At 49.7% G+C, this 13,703-nt stretch overlaps 1 protein-coding gene across 1 annotated transcript in view; it reads right to left on the bottom strand.

Annotated features, from left to right (window-relative positions):
- The window catches only part of CRHR1 (corticotropin releasing hormone receptor 1), a 29,072-nt gene that overhangs the window by 11,689 nt on the left and 3,680 nt on the right, over nucleotides 1-13,703 (bottom strand). The window contains exon 2 of the mRNA XM_071450778.1: nucleotides 8,816-8,900. Coding sequence (XP_071306879.1) covers nucleotides 8,816-8,900 — 85 coding nt within the window. The remainder of the gene's footprint in view (nucleotides 1-8,815; nucleotides 8,901-13,703) is intronic.

Here is a 13,703-nt window from a genome sequence, read left to right as displayed (position 1 = left end):
TTCCAACCCTCCAGCCTGCAGCTGTGCCTTTCCCACAGGGCCTTCTGGTGAGCATAAGGCTTAGCAATTTAACAATTGTAACCTCATATCCTACAATAACTATTACTCTGGTCCAGTCTAAAACTACTGGCTAAGCCAGTAAACTACTAAAATTACTGGCTAAGCTCAGTTCTGGCACAAACTTAGTTTTAGACCTGGCTTCCAAGTCCCCTGGCTCTGGTTTCCCAGCCCTGCTCCTTCCTTCAGCCATGATGTTGGCATCCAGCCCCACAACAGGCAATAAGCCAGACTTGCTCTTCCTCAGTGGTGTGTCCAGTCTGGTTCTAAGTCTCTCCAAACATCTCACATCTCCTGGCTGCAAAATCTCCTTCCCAGCCATTCCCTTTGGTATCTTCCAGTCTTTCCCGAGTAGAAAACTCCAAAGCTGCTTCTATTTCAGATTTCAAGGATTTGTGTGCTTTTCCCAGCTACACAAGTGTGCTAATGTAGGCATTAGGTAGGCCAGATTGCAGGCTTTTTAATGTATAATTTGTGTATATTTAGAACAACATGTACCGTAGCTAAATATGTCCCAGCCTGATCTCACAGTGAGGTCGGAAGCACAATGGCTACAATATCCATATACTGCAATCTAGGGTAAGCAGGAAATGGGTGAGCAGGAGATGCTGGAAGAGGCAGACTTCAGTCCAAAACACTCCTGGGTACCAGAGACATTTGTGCTGCTTGCACAGAGACATAAATTGCCACTTCCTAATACAAAACACCCCAATTCACAGCTCCTTGGGTGTGAAAACACAGCATTTCCCCTCCCCCTGGATTTGTGGTTGTTATTTGAACGCCTTTCCCAAAAATTCCTATGGATAGAGCTGGCTAAAGAGTGACCAAAGGAAAAAAAGCAAAATACTGTTCATGATGATGATGATGATGAAGGTTTTTATGGAGGAATATTTGTTTTCATCAATTAGCGGAAAAATTGACTCCTTGTTATTTTGCGATGTTCTCTGAGAAAATTTTCAGGGCTTTCAGTGTCTTCAAATATCTTAGCAAGGGAAAACAGCTTCCAAGCATGTGAGCTGGGGAAGCATCAGAGCATGGTGAGTGTTACCTTCTGCCTCCCATAGCTTGTAGGAAGAAATTAATTTTAACAATGACCTTTGTTTTAAGCTTTGCTAATGTGTAGGGTTGCTGTGGCAACATTCCCTTTACATTAACTGTTTTAAGCCTGTATTTTGTAGGAAACAAGGTGCCTTTTATCACATGTATGTCTGTGCCTTTCTGCATCCATTTGAATTTATTGAGCTCCTTTGTTGTTTAGACCCAAATTTGACAGAGAAGTAGAGGGTCACAGTTAAAAAATTTATGGTAACATTCATCCTTGTAAGGAAAAAACAACCAGTAATTACTTGAACTAAGGACAAAGTTAAATTGCAAGTGCTCTCCCTGTTAGCCACTGAGGTGAGAAGCTGTGTGAATGTCTGGAACAGGAAAAGCTTCACTTGGAGCAATGCAACACAGGATAATGGGGCTTGCACAGTACTAATGGCCACGGCAGCTCATGCACCTATCACAACCCCTCATGGGGACTGGTAGGGCTGGCCACAAACTCCATTTTCTTTGCATAGTTTTTTTTGCCTCAGTTTCCCTCCTGCATTTCAGGGTCTGTTCTGGGGGCAAACAAAGATTGCTCAAGGAGGACAAACAGGAAGAGTGAGTAATTAAAAGTCAGCAGGGCCAGAGAGCAACAATGATTATACTCTCCACCAGTAAAACAAACCCATAGCAATACCATTAATAACCAATGCAAGAGAGACTCATGGAAATGATGTAGCCAGACAGAGGTACATCATTCTGTGATACATCTGCTCGAGGCTGGATTGAATATCTTCACCTTTCTCCAAGGCACTTGGTGGTATGCTGGTTGGCACTCCCATTAGAGCATGACAGGATCCCACCAGACACCAAATCCAGTGGGTCCCACCGGTCCCACCACAGGGAAGGTGCGCCAGCATCACCAGGAGCTCAGCCCTGTTTGTCCCATGGGTCAGGGTGGTGCTGTGGGGTGACACTGGGGGGCTGCAGTCAGATGAGGAGATGCTCAGCCAGGCTGTTGGATGCTCCTGGACCTCTCCCTGTGCTTCACCCCCATGCTGCCACTGGCAGCATTTGGAGCTCTGTCCCACCAGGTTTTCATCTAGTGGGTGGCCACAATATTTTCCCAGGCTCACACTGAGAAAGGCTTGATGAAGAAAGCAGATGCTGCTCTTTCTGCTCTCTCCAGGATACAGAAAAGAGAGAAAAAACCTCTCCTGATGGGGAAGTGATAAGTAAAACAGTGAAGACAAAGAGTGCCACAAGGGCTGCAACATCCCCTTTGCCCAGCACAACTCCCTGCTCCAGCTCCCCCTGAATGGCACCGGGCTCCCAGCATTTAGAGCACTGTTTAGCATGGAAATGATGTGTGTCAGTACTAAATGCTTCCCTTCATGCTCGATGGCCCATCCATGTTTGCAAGGGACTGTTGTTCTCCAGGTTCTGCACCTGAGTGCTTTGGCTTCTCAGCTCCATTGGCAGCACAGGTTTGGTCTTTGCAGATTTACAGCGTGAAGGGTCAGTGAATTTCCTACCTGCACTCAATTCCCCTAATTTGGCTTCTTCCCACACAGAAACATGGTGTTTGGAGGAGGAAGGAGCAGGCCCTACTTTGAGACATGGAATGTGGCACAGGGGAAGTCACTCCAATCCCTTCTCACCCTATTGCCTTTGTGTTGTGCTGCTCTGAAGCGTAAAGCTTCTTCTGAAGAAAAAAGTGTCTGTCCAGGGACTTACACTGAGACAACTATATCACAATAACTGTCTCAGGAAAACTGTAGCAATATCCCATCTGTTTCAAGAAAACATGCTTCTCCAGCCTGCTCCTACCACTCACAGAGACCTTCAGGATGGCTCTGAGCTAAAGCCACGGAACCGTGTGACACCTGGCAGGGTAAAGCTCTCCACTCCCAGCTAATCTGCCAAAAGATTTTGACCAAATGGAGTATGGAGCATATTTACCCTGGTCCAGCAGTACCAGACGTGTGGCCACAGTGCTCTTGAGTTGGTGCCAGGAGGTCTGAAGTATTATCATACCATCAAGCCATTGCTGGGATGCTCTGGAGAGGAGTAAAGCAAAGCACATAACTGTGCTGGTAAACACATCCTGCTTTACACTGGGCAGAACTGTGCACCAGCACAAAGTCCCAGTTTGCTGCTATGCACAGACACTCTGAGGGGTGGAAGGATGAAGCCTCTGTCCCATTCTACAATGCAAAGGGGCCAGGAGAGGTGATGGAAATCTGAACTACAGGCTCATTCCTGTGGCTGGGAGCGATAGGGTTAATTATCCAAGGTGTCTCAAGAGCCTAACAGCTGAAAGTTGCTAACTCTTATCACTACCTGTGCTGAGCTCTTCTTCAACCATAGTTATCTCTGTCCAGCCCTGATGTCCTCTGTGACCGCATTGCTGCTGCTGCCTCGAGCCTCTGGCAGCCTCACACTCGTCCCCTGTGTCTCTGCTGCAATATTTGCATTTGGCAATCAGGGTTTCATCTCCACATCTAATCAAAATACAACTCACTGTGATGTCTGATGCATCAACTGCAAAATTGCACAAAAATCTCTTTGTGTCTCCCAGGCAGCTCCACCAGAGTGGTGAAGAAGAAAGACCCATTTCACAGCTTATTGCCCCAAAACAGGGGCTGCCTTTGGGGGATGCTTTTACTTCCAGGTGCTGAAGTGCCAGGGAGGGGTGGCTGGGTCGAGCTGCAGAGTCACTCAGATGTTAAATGCTTGAGTAGCACCTTGAGGCATTGAGGGAAATGGCACTGGGGGAGAATTTATATTAACATGGGATAGAAATTGGGATGGTGGAGCTGTTTGCCTTCACTGTGGGCAGGGGGTCGGTGCTCAGGATGGCTGGGAGCAGCTGTGACTGCCTCAAAGTAGATCCTTGCTTACACTCTGCCTCCAGCACTGCTTTCAGTGGCATTGGGGGCTTCTATTTACCTTTGTAAGACTCCAGTCCTTAAAAATCCTCCCAAGCATTCAAATTCCACGAATCTCGATGTAAAATAATTACCCAGGCTAATTAAGCATTATGATAGCTATGGGCCATTGTAATGAATTTTTGACTTGTTGCTATTCACCGTCACTGACTGTCCCCTCGGGTCTTTGCTGCTGCTCTGGAGAAGAATAAATAAAAGGCACCAAACCTGATGCATCTGCTCAATGCTGTCACTTATGATGATCCATGTACAGATTTACAGCATATATATATGTGTGTGTGTATATATATATATGTATGTAATGTATATAATGTATATAATGTAGTGGGTTGTGTTTGGGGCTTATCTTGTTCTCCTGTCATGAACCACAGAGTGTTTGGAGTTGTTCTATAACTAAGTGTGGCAGGAAGTTCTTTATTCCCTGGGGTTGGCTGTGATCTGGTGGTGGGTGAGTGAAACATCAAAATCCTTCCCTGGCAGTTTTCCCAGCAGAGCCTTCTAGTCTGGCTACAACTGAACAGTCTCTGGCAGTAACTTCACTGCATCCAGTCCAAAGTACAGTTTAACTGCTATAGCTGCTACTCACACTGGGACGTGCCAGGACACAGTTTCCTACTGGAGAACCTCTTCATCTTCCCTCTTCCACTACAGTAAAATCTGTGAATATCAGTGAGTTGCTGTTGACATCCCTGTTTCCCAGATGAGGGAGCAGAATGGCCTTACTGACACCAGTATGTATTTAAATCCACTAGGATTTTCCATATAAAGGAGAGTTTTGTTTCCCAAAACTACCCAGTACCATGTCTCTCCCTCAAGTCCCTGCCCAGACTGCATCTTTAACCCTTGCTCAGCTCCTCAAAATATTTCTGCCTCGGTGGGAGAGATGCCAATGAGACTGAAAAGAGTCACTGATGTTAATTTGACCTTTATGAATTTAAATTCCAGACTCACCCCCGGGGAGTCAGTGAGTGCATGAAAGAGCAGTGGGACGAGGGCTGCTAGAGCAGTGTCAGAGCTTTGGGAGCTGAGCTGGAGTGGGTGGAAAGGCTCTTGGTCAAATTGTCACCTGCTGTGAAAGGTGTTACCGAACTTATCTGATAGTGCCTGTGAAGGATATGTTCTCATCACTCACTGCTTCCTAGCCTAAGGATTTTGCTGTATCTGGAACAATTAGATTTGCCTTATTTAATGCAAAGCTACACTCCCTTTCCCCCTTGAAAAAACCTTCAGTTAAAAACCCACAGACATTTCTTTTTTTCTGCTTAGCTTTGGTGTAATTTTTCTTTGCTTTAGGTGAACTGGCACTGGCATGAAATGTTTCTTTCCTGACAAGGAATTTTCTGTGCTCCCCTCTCTCTCCTGAACACACACACAGGACTGAGGATAAGAATTCATCATGATAACAAGCTTAAAGGAGTGGATCGTGCAGCCAGGACCGGAGGGGGATGAGAGCAATTGGGTGGCAACTCCTTGGGCTGATCCAGGCTTGAGAGCTACAAATGGCAAAACAACCCTTTGAGAGTGCTCCGAGCTTGTTCTGCTTGAGTGCTTTCTGCTGAGCTGCCTTGGAAAAGCCTCATTATTAATTAGGAAGAGGCTTTCCTATCTTCTCAGATTCTCCTTTCCCTCCCCAGGGAAGCAGTCCTGCAGCTGCAAGAAATGCTTTGCCCCAGTGGATGAAATGACCTTGTCCCTCCCTGATGGACTTCATGACAGGCCAAGAAGCAGCCGCACACAGACTGTGGGGAGTTGAAATCATCAGACAGAGAAATCCATGGTCTGAGTCAGTCCATGGGCTGGGAGCCTTTGGGACAGCACCTGTCCACACCAGACAAGGGATGCTGATCCTCATTGTGTTCCTTTTCAAGCCTAATCTGAGACTTTCATGGCTTGCAGATGTTTGGGGTGCAGCTGACCCGACTTCCTGAATGCAGCACATTGACCTCAAGTCCAGCCTGATATTCCTTCTTCACTGCTGCTGTGGGAGGCAGCTTTCTGATGGAGCATTCAGCTGTGCCCCTGTGTCCCAGTCCCAGTCAAAATCAGGGGCTCAGTGACAGGAATTTTTGATGGATACCTAGACTATCAAGTTGGAGCGTCACAATGACCTGAATTCCCAGGGATATCACCCTGCACTGGGGGCTTGAAGAAAGATGGGTAAAACCATGGTGATGTCAGTGCGAGGGGGGCCCCCAGCTGTGTAATAATTAGCATAGACTCCATGCATTTACAGAAGGCTGATCAATTATTCTTTATTAAGAATCCCATTGGTTTTTTATACCCTAGTTCACTACAGGTGGAGCTAATTGGTCCTTCAATCCAAACACCATCACCATTGGCTAATTAAGGAACCACCCTTTGGTAAACAAATCTCCATAACACATTCCACATGTTCACAACACCAGGTGCAGCAAGTGAAGATAAGAATCGTTTCTCGTTATTTTCTCTGATCTTCTCACAGCCTTTCCCAGGCATCATTCTGGGAAAGGCTGTTTCTCTCTGTGGCCAGAGAGCTGCTGCCATAGTAAGAGGGCAGGACAGGAGAGCTCTCTGAGGCTCAGGTGCTCCATGCCCTGGGATGAGAGTTTGCATCACCTGCACCCCCTGAGCCTGGACAGCAACAACCCTGTGTGCCTCCACCCTCCACACCACTGCTGTGGCAGAGATTTTCCAGCTCAGTGCACATGCCTAGAGAGTGCTGGCATCCTGGTGACATCACTGTCCAGCTACATATCATCTTTAAAACGGAGAGATTAAGGGACTGGTGACCCAGGAGAGGAGGGGAGCCCATGGTGGGCTGTGTTTTGGAGGAGGGATGCTGCACACAGGCATGAGGCAGTTACCTGTCCATGCATCCAGCAGATCCCCTGATGAGCCACGTGCTGGGGGACTGCTGGGCTCGTGTTATCAGCATGTGTCATTTCCCAAGGGTTGTGAAGACATTAACAAATTAAGTCTTAGGGCCCTGCTGCAATTCTCATTAGCATCATCCTAACAACTCTTCATGTTAAATAGCTCAAATCAAAGTTTCCAGTTTAGTAAATATCCCTCCATAGGAATCACTGTCTCCATCAGGCAGGGCTTAAATGGACCCCAAGGACCAGGACTGGTGCTGAATTCCACTTCCCAGGCAGACATAAGACAATTAGTTTCACTTCTGCCTCTTGTTCTAAGTCCCCTCCTCCAGCTGGAAGTGGCTCTCACATGTCCCAGCCCCATCCAAATTAGTTGCTCAGGAATTGCAGGTTGCATGTGTAGAAACAATGGACAACTTGCAAATCTGAAGCCTCACATTCTCCCCTCTGCCAGTGAGATGGACACTGAGGTGCACTAAATCCTGCTTGTAATCATGTGGATAAATCCCCACTGAGCAAAGCCCAATCCTTGCAGAAAGCATCACTCAGTGCTTGAGGATGGTGGTGATTCCAGGGCAATCAATCAGCAAACCACAGCAGAAATTCTCCCCGCTTTCTGACCTCTCCCTTGGGCTTAGGAGGTTCCAGCAGTGGGTGATAAAGGCCATGAGCTGGGCATGAGGATTCTCTGGGACCTGCCTGCTGCCCTGGGTCAGGATTTATCACAGTTTAACTTGGCCAAAGACAGGCCCTTGCTGAGCAGAGTGATGAAACCTTCAGGGAGCAAAGCACATGAGTGATGACTAAGTTTCTTGTCTGACCAGACATCCAAGCATTGCCATTCCACAGGCAGCTTTTTCTGTCCCCCGGCTTTCTGCCTCTACTTGTGGGCTTGGGAAGCTTCTTGCAGGGCAAGGCAGCCTGGATTTGGTCAGACACTGGATCAGCTGGTGCCAAGATGGGATTTGTTAAAAAGGAGCTGTTAATGCTGCTTTTAATAGGTGGTGAGCAGCCATCCTTTAGCTCTGGGTCCCCATGGCCACCTCTCAGTGTCCAGTCCTGTGGCCATCCATCACCCTGACAGAGAGTTCCTTGGTGCCTGCTCTGATTCTCATTCAGTCATGGAAAATCAACACTGCAGCATCCCAGAGCTGGGGAGAACTTTTCTCCTTGTCCCTGTGAACTGCACTCCTTCTCACACTTCTCCTCCCCCAAAACTTGTCACTGAACCAGACCTGTCACTGCTGAGGTGACATCCAAGTCACATCCTGAATATAGGCTAAAAGCCAGTTTTGGCACAAGCTCTGACCTGATTGGATCAAACCCATGTACAATGTTGAGTAGGAGTGGGCTGTCCATGGCCCTGCTGCTCCCACCCATCAGGGCTGAGCCAGCCCTGGCCATAGCTGTGTCCCCAGAAGCTCTTTGTGACTGGTGGCCTCCCAAAGTGCTCAATGGCACCTGTGTAAGAGTGCTGGGGGACAAAAGTTGGCTGAGCCCGGAGCCATGGTGGCCACACTGCACTGGTGACGTGGTTTCCACAAAAAGTCAAAACCTCCAGTCATCATCCCTGGGCAGAGTGATGGTAGAGGAGGGTGGAAATAGGGGCCAAAGTCCTGGTGTCCCTGGGCATGGCATAGAACAGGCAGCCAGCCCTGATGTCACTTTTTCCATCTCTGCCTCTGCCCAACAGACATTTCTCTGTTTTCATCTCCTGAGATCTGCACCTTCTACCTGCCACCACTGTCACTCTGCAAGGAGGCTGCAGCAGCACCAGCAGAGGGCTGTGATGCAGCATCTGCACATCCCACCTCCCCAGAAAGGATCCATGCAGCAGCAGATGAGCCCAGAGACACCCCTGACACCCTCTTGCAAGCACTGGATCCCCGGGGGTGGCTCAGATGGGCTGGGGACACTCACCAGTGAGGTTGGTGGCAGGCGGCAGACTCTCGCAGTACTGCTCCTGGATGGAGGCTGCAACCGGGCTGTCCCACAGGAGAAACGCCTGCATGGGGACAGAGCAGACAGGGTGGGGTTAGATGTGCAATATGCTGCTTCCCCTTCCCCAAATGCCTCCTTAGGTCAGATCTGAGCTTGCCCATGTCTGGGTGGGTACAACCCCCAAAGCTTGCAAAATGGACATGTACCATTTACAGGATGGCTTCCTAGGGAAACTGTGCTTATCTGAGCTGAAGGCTGGGGGACAGCTCTCTCTTTCCCACCCGGTGATCCTCTCCTGCCTTGAATACCCCCTCAGCAAACCCTTCTGCTCCTGCAGAATCATTCAGCTCCTGCTGAATCATGGAACCTCTGCTATTTATCATTTTAATCAACACTTTTGGGTTTACCATCTTTCAATCCTGAGAGCAGACAGGGGAAACATGATGAGCCTGACACCACGCTTGGGTTTTCAATCCCTTACTGAAATCACAGCCTTGTAAGCTGTCAGTGGGAAGATGTTCGTACACATCCTTAAGGAGATATGATCCACAGACAACCAGCTCTGGCTAAAGTATTTTTTTAGGAGAATTGTCAGCAAACACCAACCTTCCCATTGAGTTGGAAAGCACTGACCATGATCTACCCAGCTCTGCTAAAACTCTGCACAAGGAGTATTTTCGAAAAATGATTATTGAATTATTGTGCCTTTGCAGGAGTTTGGGGAAATTAAAAGTGAGAAAGGCAATTGCCAGGATGAAGGGATTGCAGAGATGGCAGAGGGATGGTGCTGTTGGTCTCACAACTCACCACAGTGCCAGATGAGGGGAGGAGGGGACCTGATATTTTGCAGAAAAGGGTGACACAGGCTCATCCCCTCTCCTCCACCAGCACTAATGGTGGATGAGGCTCAACTCCACTTCCTTCACCTTCAGCGAGTGACCAAACCCCTGGAGAAAAGTCACTGATTAAATGACAGAGCTGTGCCCCAAAAGACATCACATACAGATCCCTTGGGAAACAGCCCTGAGCCTGAAGGCAGGAAGGGCTGTACCTCCCCTGCTTGCAGGAAAGCTCCCAGCTCCTTGGGGACCACAACCTCTGCCTTCCCCATCAGCCAGGCCGATTCCTAGTGCCTGACTCCCCTTCCTGAGTGCCATTTACCTCCCAAAGTGCTCTGAACACGGAGAAGACATTCCTCCTCTTGTCCTTGAGCCATAGAAACACTGTCTGCCCTTGCTGGCATACCCAGCCATCCTCATGCCTTACCAAGGCATTAACAGGATTTATTCAGACACACAGACGAGCTCAGCACCCACTTGCTCTCTTCCAAACAACTGTTTACTGCCTTGGGAAGCTGGTTTTGACAGCAAGAAAGATGTCAGGCAGACGTATAAATGGAGCAGAGAATAGCTGCCTTGTGTGACTGCTCCAGATGGCACAGAGGATCTGGCAGCTCAACCCTGCCCTGGTGCAAGAGCTGTTTGGAGCTCCTGGGTGCTGGTCCTGCAGGAGCCCAGCACCTCCTGAGTCTCCTTTCAGAACCTGAGACCACACAAACTCCAGACAGGGAGGAATCAAGGTGTAGGGAGTCTGCTCCCCTCTGTGTTGATGCCCACAGCTGGTGCCCACCACACCTGGGGGCTCTTGGCATTGGCAGATGGGAGAGAAGGGTTCTACCCAAAAGGTGCCTGGGATAGTTTGTGTATCTGAATAGGCTTTCAAGTGTTAATTGGATGTGTTTCTTCTAATCCCAGCCTGCTCCAGCCTGGTAGTGCCCATTCTCCTTCCAGACACAGGGAGAGGTCTTGGCACTGAGCAGCACATGGACCAAGCCACAGCCAGAGAGGGGTGTGGATGGAGCAGTCACTGGCTCTTTGCAGGCTTTGTAAATGAGCTGAAACAGCTACAGAAGGAAGAAAGAAAGGAAAAAAAGGATCCCCAAAACAGAACTAATACGAAGAGTTTTTTTACCAGGTTCTGAGTCTTGTCTTACTGCAGTGTGGCCAAAGCTCTTGTAGAGGCAGAGATTTGTCCCACTCCTGTCAGCAATTTGAGGGGAATAAGCAGGGGTGGCGGCAGCTGCAGGGGGATTTGCCCCAGTGAAAAAAATTCTTACTGCTGGTTGCTGTCTTATCTGTTTTGCTCTTTGTGGGTTAGTGCAACCCCTCCATGTGCTTTTACAGAGAGAACAGGTCAGAGCTCCGTCCTTGAGGAGCTTCTCGTGCCAGAGCATCGCTGCTCTGTAAGATGCCACATGGTGCCCAGCAGGGCCCAGCCTGGCCAGGCTGGAGCCAAGCTCACCTCAAGAGCCCCAGCACAGCAGTGGGTCATGCTTGGGCCAGAGAGGGGCTGTGTTCCTCTGCCCTCCTGACCTTGCCTTCACACAGCTATGGCAGATCCTGCTCTGCAGGCAGGAACACCTCTGTGACCTCTCTCAGCCTGCCAAAATCCTGGAGAGCCTCAGCTGAGCTCTCACCTGTCTGGGAAGGAAGGCAATCTGCTCCTCTGGAAGCAGCCGCTTTGCACAGTGCTCACAGTTAGCCAGGGGAGCTGCTCCCACAGGGATGGATGATGGTTCTGCCAGGAGCTGCACGGGCCCCGTGGGTGCCTGCACTGGCAGCAGCTTCTTCTCCATCAGGAGCCACCATTGTCTCCCCTGCTGTTGCCTTAGCATCCACCCAGCTCCCTTCCAGGCTCTGTAACATCCGTGTTTTATACACAGACGTGGTTCTGGTTTAGTCTTGGACCTCACGGAGCACCAGCTTCTTCCTTTCATCCCCACATTTTCTGTAACAGGACCAGCCCCTCCAGTCCTCACTGCACAGCTCAGACACAATACCCTGACACTGCTCCCATGTTTCCTGCATCCCACACAGAGCAAACATCTGCTGTGGTTGATGTCCCACCACCCACCATGCCAGGGCTGTCCCAGAGGGGAAACTGAGGCACTGAGGACCACCTGCCTCAGGTGATTCAAGCTGTGGGGCATCGTGTGGGACAGATTTCTCCAATCTGGACACACCAACCATGTCCTGGTGCCACTAGGGCTCCAAAAAAACCCCAGCTGTTCCTGTGCTTGTGACGATGGCAGGTCCCCTGGGCCGGGAGATGTAGCGTCGTGGACTAGGACAGTGTCAGCTCCTCAGCACTGGGAGTCTGGCTGCTGCTGTGGGGGTGAGCAGCACAATCACACACACATGGCGTCAGTCTCTGTGACCTGCCACTGACCTGGCAGAAAAATTCAATTAATAACAATTAGGAATTAATGTCCCCTTGTGGTGCTTTTGCTCTCCAAAGCAATCCATGGATACTAATTAATACATTCACATCCAACTGCAATATCACCCCCTGCACTGTGCTACCGGAGACAAGCATGTGTGTCATTCCCCCCCCCCCCCCCCCCCCCGACCCTCACTATAATGTTGCCTCAGAAAAGAGGGGATCTGCACGGAAGGAAGGGCTGACAGCTCTGAGCACGAGATAGATGCCTTGTAGCCTAATTAGCAATCTAGGAGGTCCAGTGCCGAGGGGCTGTAATTGGAGAGCAGAGCAATTAGCGGGATTGAAGCCTGGGATGAAGCCTGGGAGACAGGGGCTTTGCACAGAGCTGGGGAGGGCAGTGCGAGCAGTGGACAGTGGTGGCCACCGTGACCTTCCTGGGAGGGGGGACAACCCCATCCACTCTGGAGTTGTCCTTGCTGTAGGGACCTCTCTGACCCATCAGTTCTGCTCCCTGGCTTGGCTGGGCTTGCTGCCCACTACAACACTTGATGTGGAAGAGGAAAGACCTCCTGGAACACATGGGCAGGGAAGGGCTGAGCAGCTGCTGCCCTGGACTTTTTCTGAGGCTCCCTGGGGCATTAGGCTGGGATGGAGTCTGTTCTTGGCTCTGAGCCTGCAGCAAAAGGTGCCAGACGTTGGGTGTTAAATACAGTGAGTGTTAAAAGAGCTGGATGCCAACTTCAGATGGCAGAGCATCATCAGTGGTGTGGGGAGGGAGCGGCATGTCCTGCCAGGACCGCAGCTGGAGGCTGAAGGTGGCCTGCAACAACCTGAAAGACTGAAAGAGCTGCCCCTCAAATGTGCCTGGAGGTGCCTCCACCCCCCCCATGTCTCCTGCCTTCACTGCAGGGGATCTCTTTGCCTTTGTCTCCTCTGGCTTCCAGGCACTGTTTTCTGCAGCTGGGGAGCTCCTTACCTGCTCCACCTTGAGGGCTTTCGCTTGGAACGGTTTCCAAATGAAACCTCCAAGCAGCATCTGGTCCCTCTTTACACCTCTTAGACCTGGCAGTAACCTGCTTTGCCAGCCATGACCTCAGGGTTCCTCCAAGCCCCTTTGCTGCCCTACCAAGCCCCCATTGCTCCTTCATTTCTCTTCCAAAGCCCCATCCCCAGCCCTGCCATCATCGAGACATCAAGGCAAAGCTCAGGCAATGGAACAAGGCTCAAAGCAAGACTTGTGCGGGGATTTTCCGTGGCTGGTGTTACTCAGGGGGAGAGCAGGCAGTGAGAACATCTCCCTCCTCCATCTGGCATTAAAATCTGCGAGTTTATTAATTTATCTATATTAGAGGGCCAGTCCCTGTGGTGTGTAAACTGGAGCTTTGGTGAGAGTTGGTGAGTGCTTTGGTGAATGCTTTCTTTGGCTTCAAAACTGTTCTCACAGACAAACAGTTTATTCTGTTTGGAGTCTCTCTCCAAGTGTGCTGGATGCAGATCCTAACAAAAGAATATCAATCAGGGCTAAATGAATGCCCTGTAAAAACTGATTTATGGGCAATTAAAGGTTTTCCTGGATTAAGCTCAGGTCTCCCTCGTGTGCCATAAATAATTCCGATTTCATTTATCTGTCAAGAGAGACATGAAT

This window comes from Agelaius tricolor, unplaced genomic scaffold, assembly GCF_023055355.1.
Source record: "Agelaius tricolor isolate 1412-34295 unplaced genomic scaffold, bAgeTri1.0.p SCAF_31, whole genome shotgun sequence".
Taxonomy (NCBI): Eukaryota; Metazoa; Chordata; class Aves; order Passeriformes; family Icteridae; genus Agelaius; species Agelaius tricolor.
The sequence above is the reverse complement of the archived record's forward strand: the minus strand, read 5'-3'. Positions and strand labels throughout refer to the sequence as shown.